General features: G+C 56.6%; 1 protein-coding gene across 6 annotated transcripts in view; it reads right to left on the bottom strand.

Moving 5' to 3' along the window:
* The window catches only part of AGO2 (argonaute RISC catalytic component 2), a 98,114-nt gene that overhangs the window by 18,127 nt on the left and 60,505 nt on the right, over nucleotides 1–19,482 (bottom strand). For 3 of the 6 annotated variants that reach the window (XM_074316918.2, XM_088798930.1, XM_088798929.1), the window contains exons 4-15: nucleotides 17,391–17,572; nucleotides 16,083–16,219; nucleotides 15,172–15,306; nucleotides 14,273–14,360; nucleotides 12,909–13,056; nucleotides 12,043–12,162; nucleotides 11,756–11,878; nucleotides 10,257–10,390; nucleotides 7,557–7,741; nucleotides 6,201–6,360; nucleotides 3,496–3,586; nucleotides 1,243–1,437 (exon numbers count right to left, since the gene is read on the bottom strand). In XM_074316918.2, coding sequence (XP_074173019.1) covers nucleotides 1,243–1,437; nucleotides 3,496–3,586; nucleotides 6,201–6,360; nucleotides 7,557–7,741; nucleotides 10,257–10,390; nucleotides 11,756–11,878; nucleotides 12,043–12,162; nucleotides 12,909–13,056; nucleotides 14,273–14,360; nucleotides 15,172–15,306; nucleotides 16,083–16,219; nucleotides 17,391–17,572 — 1,698 coding nt within the window. Of the gene's footprint in view, nucleotides 1–1,242; nucleotides 1,441–3,495; nucleotides 3,587–6,200; nucleotides 6,361–7,556; nucleotides 7,742–10,256; nucleotides 10,391–11,755; nucleotides 11,879–12,042; nucleotides 12,163–12,908; nucleotides 13,057–14,272; nucleotides 14,361–15,171; nucleotides 15,307–16,082; nucleotides 16,220–17,390; nucleotides 17,573–19,482 lie in introns of all 6 variants that reach the window. The other 3 variants (XM_074316916.2, XM_088798931.1, XM_074316917.2) reach the window with 1 other exon arrangement.

Below are 19,482 nucleotides of genomic sequence, written 5' to 3'. Positions count from 1 at the left end.
CCTAATCAAATACTGTGTTATGACATTTCAAAAATATGCCTTGGGTTCTGGGTTCAGAAACCACAGTTGTGGTGCTTTTGTAAGACACACAGAGTACGATCACAAGTGATAAGCACAGAGAATCGCCCTCTAGAACCAGTGACTGAGGGAGCGAGAAAGGGCTGGGAGCTCAGGAGACAACATTTCCAACTGGAGGGAACCCAGAATGTTTCGTACGAGAGGTGCATCCGACGTGGGCCGGCACCCAAGGGCCTGTGGGCCTGACAGGGAGCAGCACAGGAGCTCCGACTGTGTTCTCCTCACCAACGACGGGCATTTGGGGGACGAGCTGGCGCCTCTGCTCTAGACCAGGAAGGCAGTGACATTGGGCCTTGTCACGAGCTACCAGCCTGTGCACTGAGGCCGCCTGGGGCTCTGAAACTCACCAGGGCAGTTCTGTTTGCCTTCCCACCTGGGTGGGTCTCCTGCAGCATCAGACACGGGCCCACATCCCACTCCGGCCGTCACTGCTAATGTCTCCCAGGGAAGCATGTTGGGGACATGGTGGGAACAGAGGTGCAATTATCCCCGGCCAGTGTGGAGACACGCAGGGTCTTAACCTCCCAAGATCCAGGCTAGGATGGATTCATCACTGCTCACAGGTCACGCTGACATGGAGGTGCCACAGGTGCTTCCAACCAGAGCACAACCAACTGCCCTTCCCTGCTCACTCCCACTCCTGGTGCTGCCTGCATCTGCGACGGCGCCTGTGCCTCCCAGAACCCGCCCAAAGCCACGGCCCACACGTCACCCAGGATACCACCCTTCCCTCCACAGCCAGACACTGGTCAGGGGTCCCGTTGACCCTGCTTTCAAAAGGGCTCCCAGCCATCCCTGCCCCCAGCCCCGCATGGTTCCCACGCTGCCTCTGCGCTCTCCCGGTCTAGCCTGCCCTGCTCGCTGCAGACGCAACAGCGTGCCCGCCCCACAGACACGGGGCCCCGCCGAGCGGCCCAAGCCCAGCCCATCGCCCGTCCTGCCTCAGCACTGGCGGCCTGATGCAGGGTCCTGACAGTCCCCAAGCCATGCCCATGCTCTGCCAGGACCACCTTCCACACACTGACCAGGCAAACACTGGGGCGGAAGGGAAATCACACCGTTCTTTTCCTGGGAGAACATGGGAAGCTATTCTGCGGGCCAAGCATGTGGATTTAACACACGTTGAGGCAGAGCGCGCGTGAGAAAGCTAAGAGGGGCGCCCACCTGCTGAAACTGCCCCTCGGAGACGCCGTCGCGGTAGAAGATGATGCGGGTGGGCTTGAAGCGCGTGGACTTGTAGAACTGGATGAGCAGCTCGCGCACCATGGCGGCCAGGTCCTGGATGATCTCCTGCCGGTGCTGCTGGACCCGCACGGTGGCGCAGTAGCGGTTGGGGTGCGCGTCCATGCTGCCCACGACCTGCTGGGGCACGACTGCGTGTTTGTCAAGACCTCCCGGCTCTGGGTGGGTCCGGACAATGGACAGGTGAGGGCAGAAGCGTCTCCCCCGAGCTTCCCATCAAGGGGAAGTGACAGTGCCTTGTCAGATGGCAACCCGCTACCTTCATGCTCTCAAGTATGTGGCAAAAGCACTTATAAACACCTTACAGAATAAAAGCTTGCTCGGCATGCCTAGTAAAAAGCAGGTAATTATTCCCAACCTTTATCTGTTTGTGATGAGATGTGGCTGAGTTACATCAGTCCCAAGAAGGCACCTGGTGACAGCTGCCCTCGTTTTCTTCCAAGCACGATGCTTTCCCAAAGAAGCCATTTGCACAGCAACCCACAATACCCCAAGATGCTGAGCCCCAGAAAAGGCAGAGCCCCCCAAAGGCAAGCGGGCCTGCGAGGGGCTGTGTGAAGGCGCCAACCAGAGGCAGCCGACAGAATGAGACAGTGAGAGCAACACACTGTTGTATCAGCTCGTTCTGTGCTGCGCTTCACTAAAGAAAGAAAGAGCGGAAAAATATTCAGCAAAATAAAAAGTGCTGTATATGTAGAAAGTTGTGGTGTTCGGCTCACGGGCCCCTGAAGAACCGACGCACATCATGTGTGGGGCCCACAACTGCCCCCGTGGACACCTGTACCTTGTGGGGTGCTCGGGGCTCCCCGGGGTCTGTCTCATCTCAGCACAGAAGCGCCTCGGAGAGAAGCTCCGGGCTGCCAGGCCCCACGTGTGTACCTCCGTTTCCTCATCTGAGACCCTGCAGGGACTAGTCAGCACCTGTGGCTGCTCCAGAAAGAGCCGCTACGTGGAGGGGATGAGAGCACGAAGCCTGCGCCCGGGGACCTGCCCGGTGTGCTGAGACCCTGCGCTGCACAGGAAAATCCCGGCTGTGAACACCCCTAAACTCGGGCAGGCTGCAGCTGTTTCCTGCTGTTTCTCTCCAGCAATGGCTCAGTCTCTCTGAGCGTCCTTGTGTTAAACGAGGAAACTAATATTGACCTCGTGAGAGTAGGCGACGATATAGCTGCGCGCCTGGCACGTAACAGGTGCTCAGAAAACCAACATTTGATTAGTCTGGAGTGGGTGAGGGGCAGGACGCGTGAGCTGTCCTGGGTAGAAAGAAAACCAACAGGTGGTTTCAGACAAATGACAGGGACACACGACCCAGACGTCACTCTGGCAGTCCCCACTGGGGACGACGGGGATGTGCAAACTTGTGCCTGACGCTCCTTTCCCACCGCTCGGCCTTGGCTGCAGGGCACTGGGTCTCCCATCAGAGGACAGCCTGTGCTCTCCACACCCCACATTTAAATCCACACTGCTGAGTACACGCGTGTCTGGTCCTCAGGGACAAGAGGCCACCGCCACGACTGCACTGCCCTCCTGAGAACAGCCAGCGGTGGGTGCGGCTCGGCCTCCGAGGGAGGGAGACAGGCGGCCATGTGGTCAGCACTGTGACCGCCTGTGAAGTGAAGGCTGCCAACGCCCCACCCGCCAACAAAACTCACAAAATTAGAACGAGGGAAAGGACTACGGCTCAGCCAGTGCCCACACTCATCATTACAAAGGTACAGTTAACAAGGCACCTTCAGGAGACTGAAAAAGGGGTGCAAAAAAGATGGGCTTTTAACTCTAGACTACCTAATCACATTTAGCATTTTATAATCAAGACCAGAAAATGTCTGAAACGAGGGGCAGCATCTGCCCAGGGGCCGGGAGGCCATGAGGTGCCACCTGAGCTGAGCTGAGGCCCCGCCCACAGGACAGGAGGCCTCCGCTGCTGACGCAGAGAGTCTGCTTTGAGGCTCTCTGGACAGTACGAGCTTGCACGACTCACGGCTTCTGTTGTGTCCCCCCCAAATACCTATTTTCCATGAGACTGACTTCACCAACCGCACTTTAGTAAACCTCAATGCTTTCCAGGAAGAAACTCCGGCCATATGGCGGCAATGAGACCGTGTCCCCTCCCACAGGCAGCTCAGGGAAGGGATGTCGCCCACAGAGGGCCCAGCGGGAAGAGCTGACACTCACGGCAGCGATGGAAGGCTTCTTCCCGTCCCCAGCAGGTGGGTGAGTGACGTCGGCCCCCAGAAAGATGACGGGCTGCTGGAACACTGGCGGCCTGCGGGGGGGACGGGGGGAATGAAGCATTAGAGACCGAGGCTCGGACAGTGTCTGGACCGCTGATGGCCCTGGCACCACCGTCGCTTGTGTGATAAGGGCCTTACGGTTAGGCTCTTAAAAAGCCCTTGTCTTTTGATGACGCATACAGAACACCTTCCAAATACACGACTCGCGGTCTGAGGTCTGCTTCAGAAGAACCCAGGGAGGGAGAGGGTTTAAGTGGAGTGTGGACTGAACCAGACGTACGAGGGCTGCTGCCAGCCGAGTCCAGGGTCAGGGAGGGGAGGGGTCTACCTCTGCACATACTTGAAAATTTCCAAGATAATTATACAAAAACAAAACAGTCCCACGGTTTGTTACTCAGCCGTGGACTTGCAGCCACCCTAGTCCAGGGTGTCTCCCGATGCTTGGGAGCATTCCTGCTGGGGGAGGGGCCGCCCTGTGCACCAGCATCCTTGCTCTCTACCCACTGGGTGCAGTGAATGGCACTCCAAATCCTGGCTCCAAAAATGTCTCCAAACATGGCCACACGTTCCCAGGGGGGCCAAACTGCCCCAGCTGAGCAGCACTGCTCTGAGCTTCCCTGCACTGCAGTCTCTTAAACGCTGACTGTCCTCCGGCCGTCACTACCCCAGAGGCAGTGTGTGTGTGCAGCGGTTGGGGTCTGCACGTTGCAGCACGTGTACCACGTCAGTGTCCATGAGTGTGGACCAGTCCCCTCTTCAATGTCCAGCATGGTTCCACCCACACCTGGGCAGGCATCGGGAGGCTGCTTGCTCTGCCCTTCCCAAGCATGGCACTTGCAGGCACTGGATACTCCCTGTGTTACTGTCACCATGTCTGTACAGAGGGGGATGGGCTGGGAGGGGACACTGCCCACGGCCGAGCTGAGTCGCCCTGTCTCACCCTCCTGACCCTGAGCTTCAGGGGGCCCTTGGATGGCGTCCTATCACCAAGATCTTTAAGCCTCGAGCGCCTACCCTGCCCTCACTCTCCCCCCTGCCCGTCCCGTGAGAGCAGCAGCAGTGACAGGAGGGCGGCAGGATCCCAGCACCTCACCTCCCCCCAACAGTGTTCACGCGCGGCCCACCCACGCTGCACTGAGCCCCCAGCCCCGCAGCTCTCACCTGCTGCTCCCTCCCCCCAATCCTGGATCGTTCCCAGGGGTGTCCACAGGCATGACTCACCCCCTAAACAGCCCAAACCACACCTGCCTTGGCCTCCACTCTCCTCCCCTCTTCCTCACGTCCCTTGTTCATCCAGGCACCTCGGGGCAAAACTCCCGGAATTATCGAACCATTTCCTGCCTCCCGATGCGCTTAGGCCCCTCCCACCAGGCCTCACGCTGCCCTGGCACCCAGACCGATCCTGCCACGTCGTCAACGAGCTGCATGTTGCCCACCCCATGGTCCAGCCTCAGACCTTCCTACTTGGCCCATCAGCCGCCAAGACACAGGACACGTGGCGCTGGGGGTCCAGGACCCACCCATTCTCCCTCCCTTCCCTTCTCAGACTCCACTGCTGGCTCCTCAACCCAGGACCATTTAACCCTGGACTTCCCAGGGGAGACGACTCTGTCACCTGTCTCATTCTCCGCTGAGGGATGTCACCAGCCTCGTGGCCTTAATACCACTTCTGTGCCAAGGACCCGGAAGCCTGAATCCCCAACACCAGACTCTTGTGTCCCCTCAGAGGCCAACACGCACCACCTGGAGCCCCCTCCAGGCTCCCTCATCTGCAAAAGCTGGCTTCTCTCTCCAAAGGCGCAGGGGGAGGGCCTTGGACTCACTCCCCTTTGATTTTCCTCCTTCACTCACAGCTCCAATCCAACCTGTCACCCAGTCTTGCAGCTTCATCTTCAAAACGTCCCCATCTCTGGACGCCCCGTGCCCAACCCTGCCCCCAGTCCCTCTCATGTCGTCTGCTGCTGAGCCGAGTGGGCTTCTAGAACAAGGTCAGATAGGCTACATCTTCACTCATGACCTCCAGTGGCTGCCTCATGCCTGAGGGAGCCCCAGACCCCAGCGCCCTCTGCCCTTCGCTACAACGCCCAGCCCTCCTGGCAGGGATGGCAGGACTCTCGCATTGCCCGTGCCACCTTGTCTGGAAGGCTCTGCTCACAGGCATCCACACGCTCATGCCCTTGGTGCAGGCCGTCTGCCACCTTCGTGACACCCTCACCATGGAAAGCCCAACTCCTCACCCTCCTGAGCTCCTGTCTCACTACGTCGCTGCTGCTCACCTGTGAAGTCAGTCCTATGGGACAGGTGTATGGACCTGCTGGTCTGGGTCCATCCACTAGAGGGCCAGGACTTAGGTCCCACTGCTCACTGCTGTGGCCCGAACCCCTGGCACACAGTAGGCACTCACTACACACAGAACCTGCTGACTGAGCGAAGGACGCTTTCAGTTCACCACCTGCTCCTCATTTACTGAGTGACAGGAGTGTCCCCTCACTGCAGAGCCAGCACCCAAGGTCAAGCCTGCCAGACTCTGAATTGCAGTTCTTTCCACGCTGCCTCCTACCCAACTCGGTGGATTCTCTCCTCCAGGTGACAGCAGCACTCCGTAGAATCACAAGGCTAACGCGCTGGCGGGCGGGCCAGCCTTACCTCCCCTGAGGCAGCAGGATGTTGTTCACGCCTCCCAGCTTGACATTGATCTTCAGGCAGAGGTTGGACAGCGTCTGCGGCGTGGTCCGCTGCACATTCTTCATCTGCACGCACTGCGTGGCCATCCCCAGCACCGTGTCTCCCACGCGCTTGACCTCGGCTGTGGGGCACAGAGGGCGCACATGAGTGACAGCTCTCGTAGGCACCCCTCCCTGAGCAGCCCCTCACGCCCGACCACCCCGCAGGAAACCACAGGGCGAACGTCCACGAGTGCCCACAGCCGCTGCGCCAGGCACGCCTGCCCGCCCCACCTGCAGAAGCCTCACCCTCCCTCCGCAGCGAGGCCGAGCAAGCGGTAAGAGCAGAGCCCCGCCCAAACCCAGGGGCTGGCCTTCCTGGTGACGAACGCTGCCGCCCATCAGTGCCCAGGGCTCTGAGCAAATGCTCGAGGAGTTAAAAATAAACCACTGGAATCCTGAACACCCTCAGCCAGTGCCAGCCTGACATCAAAGAGTGAGCTCGGCGCCCGCCCTCTCCTCTGATTCTTTCATGAAGTGACTGGGCAACCGCTCCTGGGAGACACGGTGACTCCCGGGAGAATATAAACAGGGCAGAAGCACTGCCGGCTTTCCTCTTTCTGCTGGATCCATACTGGGAGGGGACGCAAGGCTTCTTTTCCTCCTTATTCTGCGCTGCCCACAAGGGCATCCACTTGGCAAGAGCAGCCAAGTCTCTCTCTCTCCCCTCTTTCCCACGGTGCCCCCACACAGTGCCCCCACATCCCAATGCCTCCCCACCAGGATCCCCGCTTTCAACAGACCTCACACCTGTTCTCCCTGTGCTGTTCTCGCCTGTCTCCACCTCCCTCCCCCAATCCCGAGAGCAGCCCGAAACGGAGGGTCTATTGTATTGATCTTTGATTCTCCAGGGCCTGGGACATCACCCCAGGGGCTTGCTAGATTCGAGCTGAATGAAAGTGCAACTGCCCTCTGGCATAAAGGACCTGGGAGACCTTCCAGAGAATTCTGAGGCAGGCACAGCGATAACCAAGGGAGCACCAGGTCCCAGCAGGAGCTGGTGATGGCGGCTACTATGTCACTCCATGTGCTCTGCACAACTATCCCCATCCCACCAGCACTTGAGTTGGGTGGTAGACGAGATAACCACACGTGTGCCTCGTAGGCCTCTGACGGCCTACGAGGGCGGCCTGAGCATGTGCTTGGCTGTGCCCAGAAGCCGCCCTGTCGTTCTTAGTCATGGACGGGCCAGAAGGGGGCACCTCCTCAGTGTGGCAAAAACACCCAGGGGTCAGGCTGCAGCGAACCCCCACGGTCACGAAGGCGTCCAGAGGCCTACCATACACGGGGGTCTTGCCGGGCAGGATGACCACCACCAACTGGAGGCCGGCGTACGTGTTCTTCAGGTGCCTGAACATGGGCTCCACGCTGTCGGCCCCCTGCGCGTATTTGCAGAAGCACGGCTGGCCCTGGATGGGCATCCCCGCGTCTCTCGAGATTTTTCTGAGTTGCTCTGTGAAGGACCTGAGAGACACAGTGTGTGACAGTGAGCGCACGGCAAATGCCCGAGAGGTCACACCAGCCTGAGGCCCTACGTCACGGGCACGGGTTTGACAGAACCAAACCCACCACTTTTACGGAGCTCAGAGCCTAAGTTTAAGGCCTGGACAAAGTCACATCAACATGTGAACTCGTGAGAGAGGTTCCGTATGCTGAGCACACACGTGGGCTATTTTGCCACGATACGGCAAAGGCCTTCACACTGTGGCCGTGCTGCCTCACCAGCGGTGACACTCCCGGTGCAGTGTGACAAGATGCCGTTCTCCTAAAGGCACACATGGGGCAGCTGCCGCCCACCTGGCAGGCCCCGAGGTCTGTCTGCTCACACCCAGCACAGTCGCTCGATGAATGGCAAGCACTGTCAGAGGGAAACTGTCAGCTGACTGTCCCCATGGACTCTTCTCCCAACTTATTCTCGTGTGTACAACTCGGAGACTTGGATGACATAATCGTGGCAGAAAGCAAAACAACCCACGCTGGAGTAACCCAACCGGCAGCCGCGCCAACAGGCCTGTGCCGTCACCGGCGGGCGGGGCAGGCAGACCCACGGCCTCTATTTTAAGCTTGGGAGTAAAAATAACGTTGCCTTCTACAATAAGTGTAAGGACACTCGGCTCCAACCCAGCCAGGCAGTGTGCAGCCTGCCACACATTTGTCCAGTTAAAGAAACGGACGTGTACGTACCTGCATGTACACGAGGTGTGATCAAAAAATATGGTGAATGTTTAAATTAAAAGGATTTATTACAGTAAAAGACACATTGCCATTAATCCCCCTCAAAACACTCACCCTCGCTTCGAGCACTCTTATCCCATCGTTCTTGCCACTTTCTGAAGCAGCTCTGGAAGTCCTCTTTCGTGAGTGTCTTTAGTTGCACTGTCGTGGCTGCTTTGATGTCCTGAGTCATTTTGACTTTGGGGAAGAACCAGAAGTCACACGGTGCCAGATCCGGCGAATAAGGTGGATGAGGACACATTGTGATGCTTTTATTTGACAGAAATTGCTGTACCAGAAGCTATGTGTGACACGGAGTGTTGTCATGATGGAGAGTGCAGTAAAGACACTCATGGAAGAGGACGTCCAGAGCTGCTTCAGAAAGTGGCAAGAACGATGGGTAAGTGTGTTTGAGGCGAGGGGGAGTATTTTGAGGGGGATTAATGGCAATGTGTCTTTCACTGTAATAAATCCTTTAAATTTAAACATTCACTGAATTATTATTATTATTATTATTATTATTATTATTATTATTATTATCAGGGAAAGGGAACAGGACTTTATTGGGGAACAGTGTGTACTTCCAGGCCTTTTTTCCAAGTCAAATTGTTGTCCTTTCAATCTTAGTTGTGGAGGGCGCAGCTCAGCTCCAGGTCCAGTTGCCATTGCTAGTTGCAGGGGGCGCAGCCCACCATCCCTTGCAGAAGTTGAACCGGCAACCTTGTGGTTGAGAGCCCACTGGCCCATGTGGGAATCAAACTGGCAGCCTTCGGAGTTAGGAGCATGGAGCTCCAACCGCCTGAGCCACTGCACCAGCCCCCATTCACTGTATTTTTAGATCACACCTCGTAGCTGCATGTGAACTTACCCTGAGCCCATCTAGCTCCAGGCAAAAGCGGAGGAAGGGGTCCAGGGCACAGCCGCTAACCCCCCGCTTGGCTCCCCAAGCCCTCTCTGTGCCGCCTGCTGCCTCTGTGTGGCAGGGACCAAGGGCAGCCTCCCACAGACAGCCTCTCACTGTGCCGTCGGCTCTGGAGAAGTCTCTGAGAGCCGCAGCCTCCGGAACCCCGCTCTGCTCCTCTGGCTTTGCCGTTTCCTTCCTGCTTCCACCCAAGGGAGGTGGGAAGCAAAGGCTTTCTTTCCCTGTCCTTCGTTTTGCCAGAGGGCCGGTCTCTGCACCCCGTGGGCTTCCTGGAGCGCCGGGGCCCTTACCTGGGCTCCCTGCAAGTGGAGGGACGCACGACCCCACAAGAGTGAGCCAAAGCCTTTGCTTCTCTTGCCCCCTGCTCCTGTGGACGATTTTTAATTACCCCCCTTGCCTGGGAAGGAAGAAACTCCTCTCGCGTTCCTGTCTCTGTGACCATCTCCCTCTTCGTTCTGGCTTCATTTTCTCCTCACTGACTTAGGGAAATACGAAGCTAAGGTGTTTTAAAAAAACAAGCTGAATTCATGAATCCAATTTTGTCTTTTGTCTCGACTTTTTAACCTGACTCTTCCTTCGCTGTTTCGGGTCTTCTCTCGTCGGTGCTGCTTCTCCACTCGCTCCCACACGGGTGCGACATGTGGAAGCAGCGGAGGTGCCCACATTTCCCCGCCCGGGGCTGGCACTCCTGGGCAGGGAGAGGCTGCCAACCGCTGCCATCAAAACCGCGCCCATGTCCCCTGCCCCCCAGCCCAGCGGACAGCGCGTGTGCCTTCCCAGCAGTCCCCTCCCTGCCCCCCACCCCGCTCCGGCCAGGTGCCGGGGCCCTGTGAGCAGCCTTACTTGAGGTGGACCTCCGTGCACTGGCGCTGGGGGGCAAAGCAGGCGATAGCCCACACCTTGATCTCAATGCCTGTGTGAAACTGCTTGTTCCGCATGTCCCAGACGCCCTGGACAGGGGTGGCAATCGCTTTGTTCTGCAAACGGCAAGATGTTGTGAGTGAGAAAAAACGGGGACATACTCCTCTAACCTTGGGCTTTGTCACCACCCCTGTTGCTCTGGGCTCCCCTGCCCAGGTGGCGGTTCCTGAGGCCGAGAACTAAACCTGTGTGTTGCCTGCTATCTCTGACTGCCTAGCACTGCGGGTGGCTCAGGACGCGTGGGTGGATGGATGTGTGGATGTAGGATGAACAGATGGACAGATGGGTGGACGGAGGGATGAATGAAGAGGTGAATGGAGGATGGATGCGTGGATAGGAGCAACCTCCAGGCCCACTGGTCAGGACGAAACACCCCTACAAAGGAACACTATGCAACAGGTAAAAAAGAGCGAGCTGCCCATTACACACACAGAACCACCTCCAAGATCACTATAGGGTCTAAGAGAAAACACTAAGTAAAAAGGAAAGGAAGGCACAGAAGTGTATTTAATAAATATGCTATTTGCATAAGGAGGGCTGAAAAAAACATGAGTCATCCCTGGGATTTTACAAAAGAGAAATATAACACAATTGCTTCCTGGGAAAAAACTGAGTGCTGGGCAAAAAAAAAGAGATTTTTTTCCCCCCCTATAATTCTTTTGTACCTTTTAAATGTTGAAATTTTTTAAAAAAACAGAACACATATTTTAAAAAATGAGAGGAAAAAATCCTCCCTACAAACAAAACAAAACTAAACGTGGCCACAGGTCCTGAGGACCAGAGTAACGTTCCATGGGGTAAGAAGGTATAAAGTCAGGCAGCACCACCTCATTCCCCGATGAGCCCGGCCAGTGATCTCTGACGTAAAGGCCCACCCAGCCCGAGACGCTGTGCTCTGTACATGGAGGGAGTGGCTGGGGGGGTTCTCATGAGCTCGGCAGGGCTCAGCGCTCAGGACACCTTTGATTACTGATGCTCATTAAAGCTCGAGAGTCAGCGGACAAAACTGTGCAGACGCCCAGGTGACTAACCATTATGCTTGCGACCAAATATCTCCAAAACAAAGTTAAACAACAGAAAAGCAATGTAAGCTTCTAGAAAATAATTCTTCACTGGCAAAGTACCCATCATACAGAGAAGGATGCTTTCAAAATTCTGATGGGGTAATAAACATTGCCTTTGGAAAGAAAAAGGGGGAATTCTGAAAAACTTCAAAAAGCGCCAAGGAAAGTCAGCCTTCGATGAAGCCCCACAACTCTTACCAGATGCAGACCAGAGCAAAAAGGATTCTTCACCTGGACCAGGGTCTACACCTCTGGGGACGGTTCCAACCTGAGGGGTCACATGCTGCTGCTCCACCATCACCTTGCAGACACACACTCCAAACACACAAGTGCTCTCCCGGCCCAGCCTGCACGTACCCTGCCCCCGTAGAGGATGGAGGGCGGTTGTAGGACCCGCCCGGTCACATCTGTCATCTCGTCTTTGACCATGATTCCAAATTCCCGGACATACGGGTCCGTGTTAAAACTTGCACTTCTCATCTTGAAAAGGTGAGAAAGAAAAGGCACAGTCAGAGGGGGTCTGTGCTTCTTTCCAGAAGACGTGTCTGTCCCACGCATCAGGGGTTCCCTGGCCCTGAGCACCCTACGTTGGTTGGCTCTCCAAGGGTCAACCCGGGGACGGGCCCCGGGGACGTGATGCTCACCAGCTTGCTAATCTCTTCTTGCCGATCGGGCGCTGACCTGGCGGTCGCTCTGATCATGGTTGAGGTCTGATTGTCGGTCAACTTTTTTATACACCTCTGTCCTGCCACTATGTTACAGACCTACGAAGAAGACGTACAAAAGCACGGCGTCAGCACCAGTGCTGGGGGACCGGGCGCTGGCTCTGCCTGTGACACATGCATTCCTCAGGCTTCACGGTGACGTGTCACAGACACAGCACGTCTGCATGAGCTGCTTAGCGGTCCTGTGGTTGACGACAGACATCCCCCCTAAGTAAACGCGGCAGGACACAAACCCGACTTGGGACCCGCACTGGTAAGAGGAAGCACAGCCTCCGAGGTCACCCGCCCCCGTGGGTGGCTGTGTCCTGCCGCTGGGTTTCGTGGACTCTTTCTGTCCTTAGAACGTGGGAATACAGAGCTGCCTGCCAACGGGAAGGAAGTTACCTTCGGATGTGGCCTGGGGAGACCAGACCAGGCCCTAGATGTTGGAGGAACGGAACAAGTACCAAGAATGTCAAACACTAATGGAAAAGCGTTAAAACTCGTGCCTCAGCTTCAGCCTCTGATCTGTTCCCAGGCAAAGATTTTTCAAACAAGAAAGTGGATTTCAGACAAAAAAGAAGTGAAGAGAAACAGTATACGTTCATCTTCTACTCTGTGCCAGGGACCCGCCGAGCACATCGCACATGCTCTCCATCTTTCCACGGAGCCTATGAACGGGGAAACTAAGCTGCCGAGGGCCCACAGGGGCAGGATGACAAAGTCTGGACCTGGGGTGCCACCCGGGACCCCGCGTGTGAAGTCGTCCGAGCAGCCCACAGGGACGCCCCAGACGTGGGACTTGCCTCGAGGGGAAGGTAGGTGTGTTTCTGCTCCTGTCCGACTTGTAAACACGGGAGGTGGGGGTAACGCAGAACCAGCTTGTGCCTGTCCTTGAAGTACTGGGCCACCGTGCACTCCACCGTCTGCCCGCTCTCTTGCTGCAGTGGGAATCTAGGGAAGCAAAGGGCTGGCTCAGGCCACAGCTGCCCAGGGTCCACGGGACAGGCAGCCAAGCCCTGCACACACCCGCACCCACGGGGCTGCTTTCTTGGGGCTGAAGAAGGTGCAGGGTGATGGGTGGGGGCAAATGTCCAAAGCGCTTCCCAGGAGCCCAAACCAAGCATGTACTCTGGGTCACCTGGAATATTCCCGAGTCCCTAACCTTTCATTTTGTCTCTGCAGTTGAGAAATAAAAAATACCTCCATGCCTATAACATGCAGTAACCACCAATGACACATCGCAGCTACAGTGTGTGTAGGGGATTCAGGGTAAATAAAGACAAATCCAGAAAACAAGGCCCGTGCACTTTCCGGCTGACCGCGGGCCATGACTGACCGTGAAAGTCGTTCGTGGGCCGAGGGGTATAGGTGCCTGCCCCCCGAGACACCTTCCAGGACGAGATGAAGAAAGGGGCAAGCTGGGTCTGCGCGGGCGGCCATGACCACACGTGGGCGGGCTGAGGCAAGAGGCCAGCGTGCGGGGATGGGAGACTGCGGTGGTGCCCTGCACACACTGATGGGTGGCCTCAGTGCCAGGACGGGGCCACCCAGACTTCTGGGCGACCCCTGTCGGGGGAGATCACCAGGACCAGGAGGCAGGCTTGTCCTGCTCTCCCATGGTGCAGGGCGCTGGGCCTCGTGTGTCCCCAGGCTGCGCCCAGCGACAGACCTGGCCTGTTCTACGGAATGACCATGAAATAAACAAACGCATGTTCACTGGTTTCAGACCTGCAGGTGGGGGGCGCAGGGGTGAAATCTCACTTCTCCCGCAATGAATACACACACAAGCTGAGAGGGCGCCCGTCCTGGTGGCTAGGCTAGTGGCTGCACGGGGCTGCACACCAAACTGTTAAGTGACACGAGGGCAGAGCACATGACCCTCGCGCCCGCGGACCCCAACCCGCCTAGCACGTGCTCAGCACGGAGGACAAAACAGACCCTTCTCTCCTGTGACACTCCAGAAGGAAAACCAGCAGGCAGCTGCCCTCCCGCCCCAGGTGGGGACCCCTTAGCTTATTTCCTTAGGTGACATTAGGAATCTACTGAGCTAAAGGTGTGGCTTCGGAATTTTAAACCTAGAGTGAAATCATCCTTTCCAGAAGAGTCCCTGTTCCTGAGTTGGGGCCTCTAGTGAGCATCAGAGACATGAGTGGGGAGAGGCGGTTACGTTTGGTGGCTGGCGGGCCGCCGGGTCACGTTGCAGACGCGGTATTTCCTCTTCATCTGCCCGCAGTGCGTGATCTCCACCTTCAGACCTGGCGACACAGAACAGCACGGCTTAGCGTCGAGACCCACCCAGCCGGGAGCACAAATCCCACTTCCCGACGGCCAGTTTTCACAGGAACCGCATGGCCAGGCCCACAGCAGGGTGTTCTGAGAAGCCGGGGGAGGGTGGCACCTAGCTGGACCTGTCCCCCCAGGGATGCCTTCTGTCCCAGCAATGCCAAGGTCACAGTCAGGACAGTGTTCTTCAAGAAAAGGGGGACGCAGTGGGCTCCGTCTGGGGCCCGCGTCTGCCACTACAGCTCTGTGCCTTCTCCTCCAGGGATATTTTTAGCAAGGAGTGCTGCTCCGGCCTTTAGGTTGCCCTAAGAAAGGACAGGTGCAGAGGGTCGTGGTGGCTTGTGGAGAGAGTGACAGGTGCCCGCCATTCTCTGCGGACGGGCAGCGGGTCCCAGCCAGGTCATGGAACCCTGGCCTCCGTGTGCTCGGGCGGCACTAAGGCGGAGTGGATGCGGCACGGCCGGGGCTGGGAGGGTTAAATGCAGGGAAGGGGGCGCAACTCTGTTTTTGACGGTCCTCAGCCACCAACTGTGACGTGGCTGCTGCTCCCCGGTCCTGGCCTCAACGACGGGGACATTACTGGGTCACCGCCCCACCCCTCGCCCCGCAGAGTCAATCATCTAGGATATTATTCCTCCTGCTCTGTGAAATGGGTACAACCCAGCTCCGAGCTGATTCATCGATGGTCACTGCACAGCCACCGCCTCTGGACCCATGTGCAGCAGCCAGAACCCAGGGAGCACAGCCAGTGGCAGGGCCTCGGACGTCCGGGCAGCTACCTACCTTTGATTTCTTTGGTAAACTTGACCCTTTGGGAATCTGTCAGAGGTTTTTGTTGTTCTTCAATACTTTTAAAATCCAAAACTTCACAAACAAACTCGATTACTGGCTGTGCCTTATAAAACGCGGTTGCTGAGACTGTGGGCGGAAAAAGAGACAAAGGCAGAAGCATGACATGAGGGGCTGACCACCAGTGGCTCCAGGCGGCCTGTGTGGGCCAGGTGTGTGGGGGGGGCACCTGGTCTGTCCTCACTCTCCGGCCTTGGAGGTGGGACAGAGCCAGGGGTGGTTCCCGTCTGCTCACAGGATGCCTGATAACCCCTCTGCGGGGAAACCACGAGGGGCTGGTCGAGCCTAAAGTTATCCACTGAGAAGAGAACTAGGTTAAAAAAACAGCAACAAAACCGTGACAGATCACGATAGCCATAAGGCTGGGACGCCCTGACTCCCTCTGACACAGCTCTCTCTGAGGTTTGCCATTCCCTGTGTGACCCAACAGATAGGAAGTGAGGCCCCCAAGAGGGCCAGTGAGCCCCCAACCTGAAGGAGCCAACAGGCCAGACCAGGCGGGCCCCTCATTAGTTACCCTGTGTTGCACCAACCAGGCTGAAACACACATGGGAAATGAGGGGGACTTGGCAGTGAGACATCCACTCACCACCCCCGAGAAAACCCAATTCTGCCCCGTGCACACCAGCTGGGCAGCAGCATTGGGGACCTTGTTAGAGACCCAGACCCCAGGCAGCTCAGTGCTACACCTGCCCTGGCCTGACGCACAGGTGAGACAGGCCAGGTGAGACGCAGCATCTCTGCCTCCCACACAGGCCGTGTTCGGGGCTGGCCACACAGGCTCTCCCCAAGCTCTTGGCCCCTCAGCAAGCCCCCAACCCCAAGAAAGACCGAGCGCTGCTTACCATCAATATTTAGCATCATTTTCCAAAGAGAAGGTCGGACGGACTGATGGAAGCCAAACCACACTTCTCGGCCCCCACCCAGGGGGTTGGAGCAGCCCTCGGACGCGGTGAAGAAGGAACGGCCCACAGGGGTGTACCTGAAACAAGAGACCCCGTCTGAAAACAAGAACAGGCCGACTCCACGTCTTCGGTGGCACCAGCAGTGCCTGGTCACTGGGACGTGGTATCACCAAGGCCTCCTAAGGGAAGACGTGTTGTTTAGCGGTGGCATTACCCACCTGCTGGCAGCATTGGAGGTCGGCTCGTGTGGGTGGCCCTTGCAGGCCCCTGACCTTGGTTGTTAATCTTGCCCCTCTTTTTCTATTATTTTTCCAAAATGAAAGTAGACTTTCCCCAATTATAAAAGCAACATGGTAATTCATTCAAAGGAATGCAGAAAATAAAAATCACAGTAATTTGTGACACTCATTTGAAAAGTGTATTCAACATTTTGGCAACTACCCTTCTAGATTTTTTTTTCCTTGCACCCACCCACCTTTCTCCCATCAATGTTCCAAGGAGGGACAGGCTAGATGCTGGGGGCCGGGGGGCGGGAGAATCTCTGCCAGGAGTGACATCCCTGCACCCACCGAAGTCTGAAGACTGAGACCACGAGGGTCCCCTTTAAAAATCTAGCACAGCACTTCAAGTGACCGTCTCTTACTCACAAAGGGACAAGAAAGCCTCGTTCTCCCCTCAAACCTCAGCGTTCCGGTCGGTACTGGGAGCGTTCAGGAGGCAACTCATGCGTCACTGGAGTGACACTATCACCTACTCTCTGGTCCCAGCAAGTGCAAGTGCAGCGAGTTGTGGTGAGAAAGTAAAGCAAGAGTCTGACGCCTGTGATGTTGCCCAGTCCTGAAAGGTTCCTCATACAGGGGGAGCTGTCGCGTGGGGGGCGCTGTCGCGTGGGGGGGGGGGCCGTCGTGTGGGGGGGGCTGTCCCGTGGGGGGAGCTGTCACCTGCAGAACCTGGACACTGTCCCACTATTCAAGTCCCAAGTGTGACGGCAACGGAGGAACAGAACAGGCGCAGAGCATGGGGCGCAGGCCAGGAACACGCCAGCGTGCTCAGACGCCGGGACGTCACCTTTCTGTGCGAGGCTGAGACTTCCAGGGACCGATTTTTATATTAAACGTTCCCGCCACGTGGGCACTGCTGCTGTTTTCACTGTGGAAACCCACACGTGACCATCACACCCTGACTCCGGGACCGGCCCCTCCTCGCACGGGGCGCACGCTCTCCCGGCGCCGTCGCCCCCGTCCTCACCTCATGGAGGGCAGGTGCCTCATGACCACGTCCAGCGCCTGGATGGTCTCAAAGGGGACGCTGGGCAGCCGCCCCGAAAGTGCATCGTGTAACGCCTGCAGGCTCACACAGGACACCCACTTGATGGACACCTTGAAGATACGGTCCTTCCCTTCTCCCGGCAACGTGACCTCCAGCTCCACCTGTGAGGGGCCCAGAGGACACAGTTATTCACGCTTCCCTCTGAAGAAGCTACTGAGACTCCAAGGCAGTGGATGAGCTTCCAGGACACTCCTGGGTCATGGAAACTCAGTCCTGCCTCCAGGCACACACGTGTGGGCACGTGCACAGCCCTCACGCCCACCGCACAGCGAGGCAGGACAGGCACTCCTGCCTTCCACACACGTCCAGTGCACGAGTGGCAGCGGGAGACAGGCAGTGACACGCCACCCCCCACAGAGGCCACGCCACACGGGTGGAAGCTGCTCGGCCTGGGGGCTGGCGGTCGGATCGGCCCCTCTCAGAAGGGGGGCCCCAGAGGAAGGGGACGTGGCGGCTTGCTGGGGGTCTTGGGATTCGTTTTCCCAGCCCTTTAAAAAAGTGTCCACAGGCTAGTTTTGCAACAACTAAATCATGAACAAAAAGCCTTCTGAGAATAGACACGTGGTAAGACAAATAGCAAAACGCTAACAACTGTGCAGTCTGGATGGCGCACATCCTACAATCCCTTCAACCTTTCAGTCTGATTAAATAAGTCCACAATCACCCGTGGGAAAATGGTCATCTCTGAATGTGGGCGGCGGGGACATCACACACTGGACATTTCCCGAAGCTGTTCTGCAGGACCGTCCGTGCCCCACCGTGTACAGAAGGGTTGTGGCACCAGCGTCACCAGGCACAAAACAGCAGAGAAGAAAAACAGCTTCAACTACAAGACCAACCAGAATTATCTGGAAAGAAATGAAAATCCTGAGCCAAACCTCAGAGAATTCACCACGACAGTCTACAACAGCCCTGCCCAGCAGAACTTCCTGTGAGAATGAAAACAGTCTCCTCCTGAGCTGCCCAGGGTGGCAGCCACTGGTCCCCTGTGGCCACTGAGCGCTGGCAATCATTTTGACCACACAGGCTAGCGCCCGCCCTCATGCACTGGCCACCTCGTCCAACCATCACTAGAGCAGCAGCCAGACTACACAGGACTCACCTGCACACCTGTGCCCAGTGCTTGGGCACAGGCCCACACGGACACAGGACACTACAGTAGGGTTCCCTTTAGAACAAAACAATATATTTTAGGGATGCCCGCACAGCTGATAAGACCATAAAGAGCAAAGGGTCAACTTAACCTGAGTCACCTGGACAGTAGCAGTGAGGGGAAGGGCGGGGCATGCAAATCAGGGAGCAGAGGGGGGGACACGGAGAGGGAGGCAGCGTCTTGGCCTGGATGGTGGGTACATGGAACTTATTACTGCTTTATGTATATACTGGGGGTGCCAAAAAAATGTCTACACATTTTAAGGGACATTATCTATGCTCAAATAGTAATTCACTGCAATCAGAAGTGTCTGGATGCTGATGGGAACCACTCTGAGCACCTCTTGTCATTGCAGAAGTTAAACGTGACTAGTATTCATCTTTTGTTATCGGTATATATTGAGTATGACAATTTTAATACAGTTTTTCCCTTTCTTAAAATGTGTATTCATTTCTTGGGGCACCGTGTGTGTGTGTGTACACTGTATTTCATAAGAAAAATTTAAATGTGTCACGTAAAAGCAGTAACTGAAACCTAGCATTTAACATGGTGACAATAAAGTGGCAGGCATTATGTATTTCACCCAATGACCTATCGTTCGCGACACCCCCGCCCCACCCATACTTTCAGTTAGGGAAACTGAGGCCCAGGAGGCTGGCCGTGTTACAGCAGGTCATGTGCAGTGAAGAGATAAGGGTGCCATTTGGACAGCGCGACCCCAGAAAAGGACGAGACGGTGGCCCGCGGCTGTGCTGGGCGTCAGGGGAGGGCTTCCGTGTGGAGCAGCAGAGGCCTGGCTCCAATGGCATCAGAAGGAGCAAGTGGCCCCACCTGTTCAGAGGTGGTACGCCAAGGACG

Source organism: Rhinolophus sinicus, chromosome 6, assembly GCF_057876585.1.
Source record: "Rhinolophus sinicus isolate RSI-liver-muscle chromosome 6, RSI-T2T, whole genome shotgun sequence".
NCBI lineage: Eukaryota > Metazoa > Chordata > Mammalia > Chiroptera > Rhinolophidae > Rhinolophus > Rhinolophus sinicus.
The sequence above is the reverse complement of the archived record's forward strand: the minus strand, read 5'-3'. Positions and strand labels throughout refer to the sequence as shown.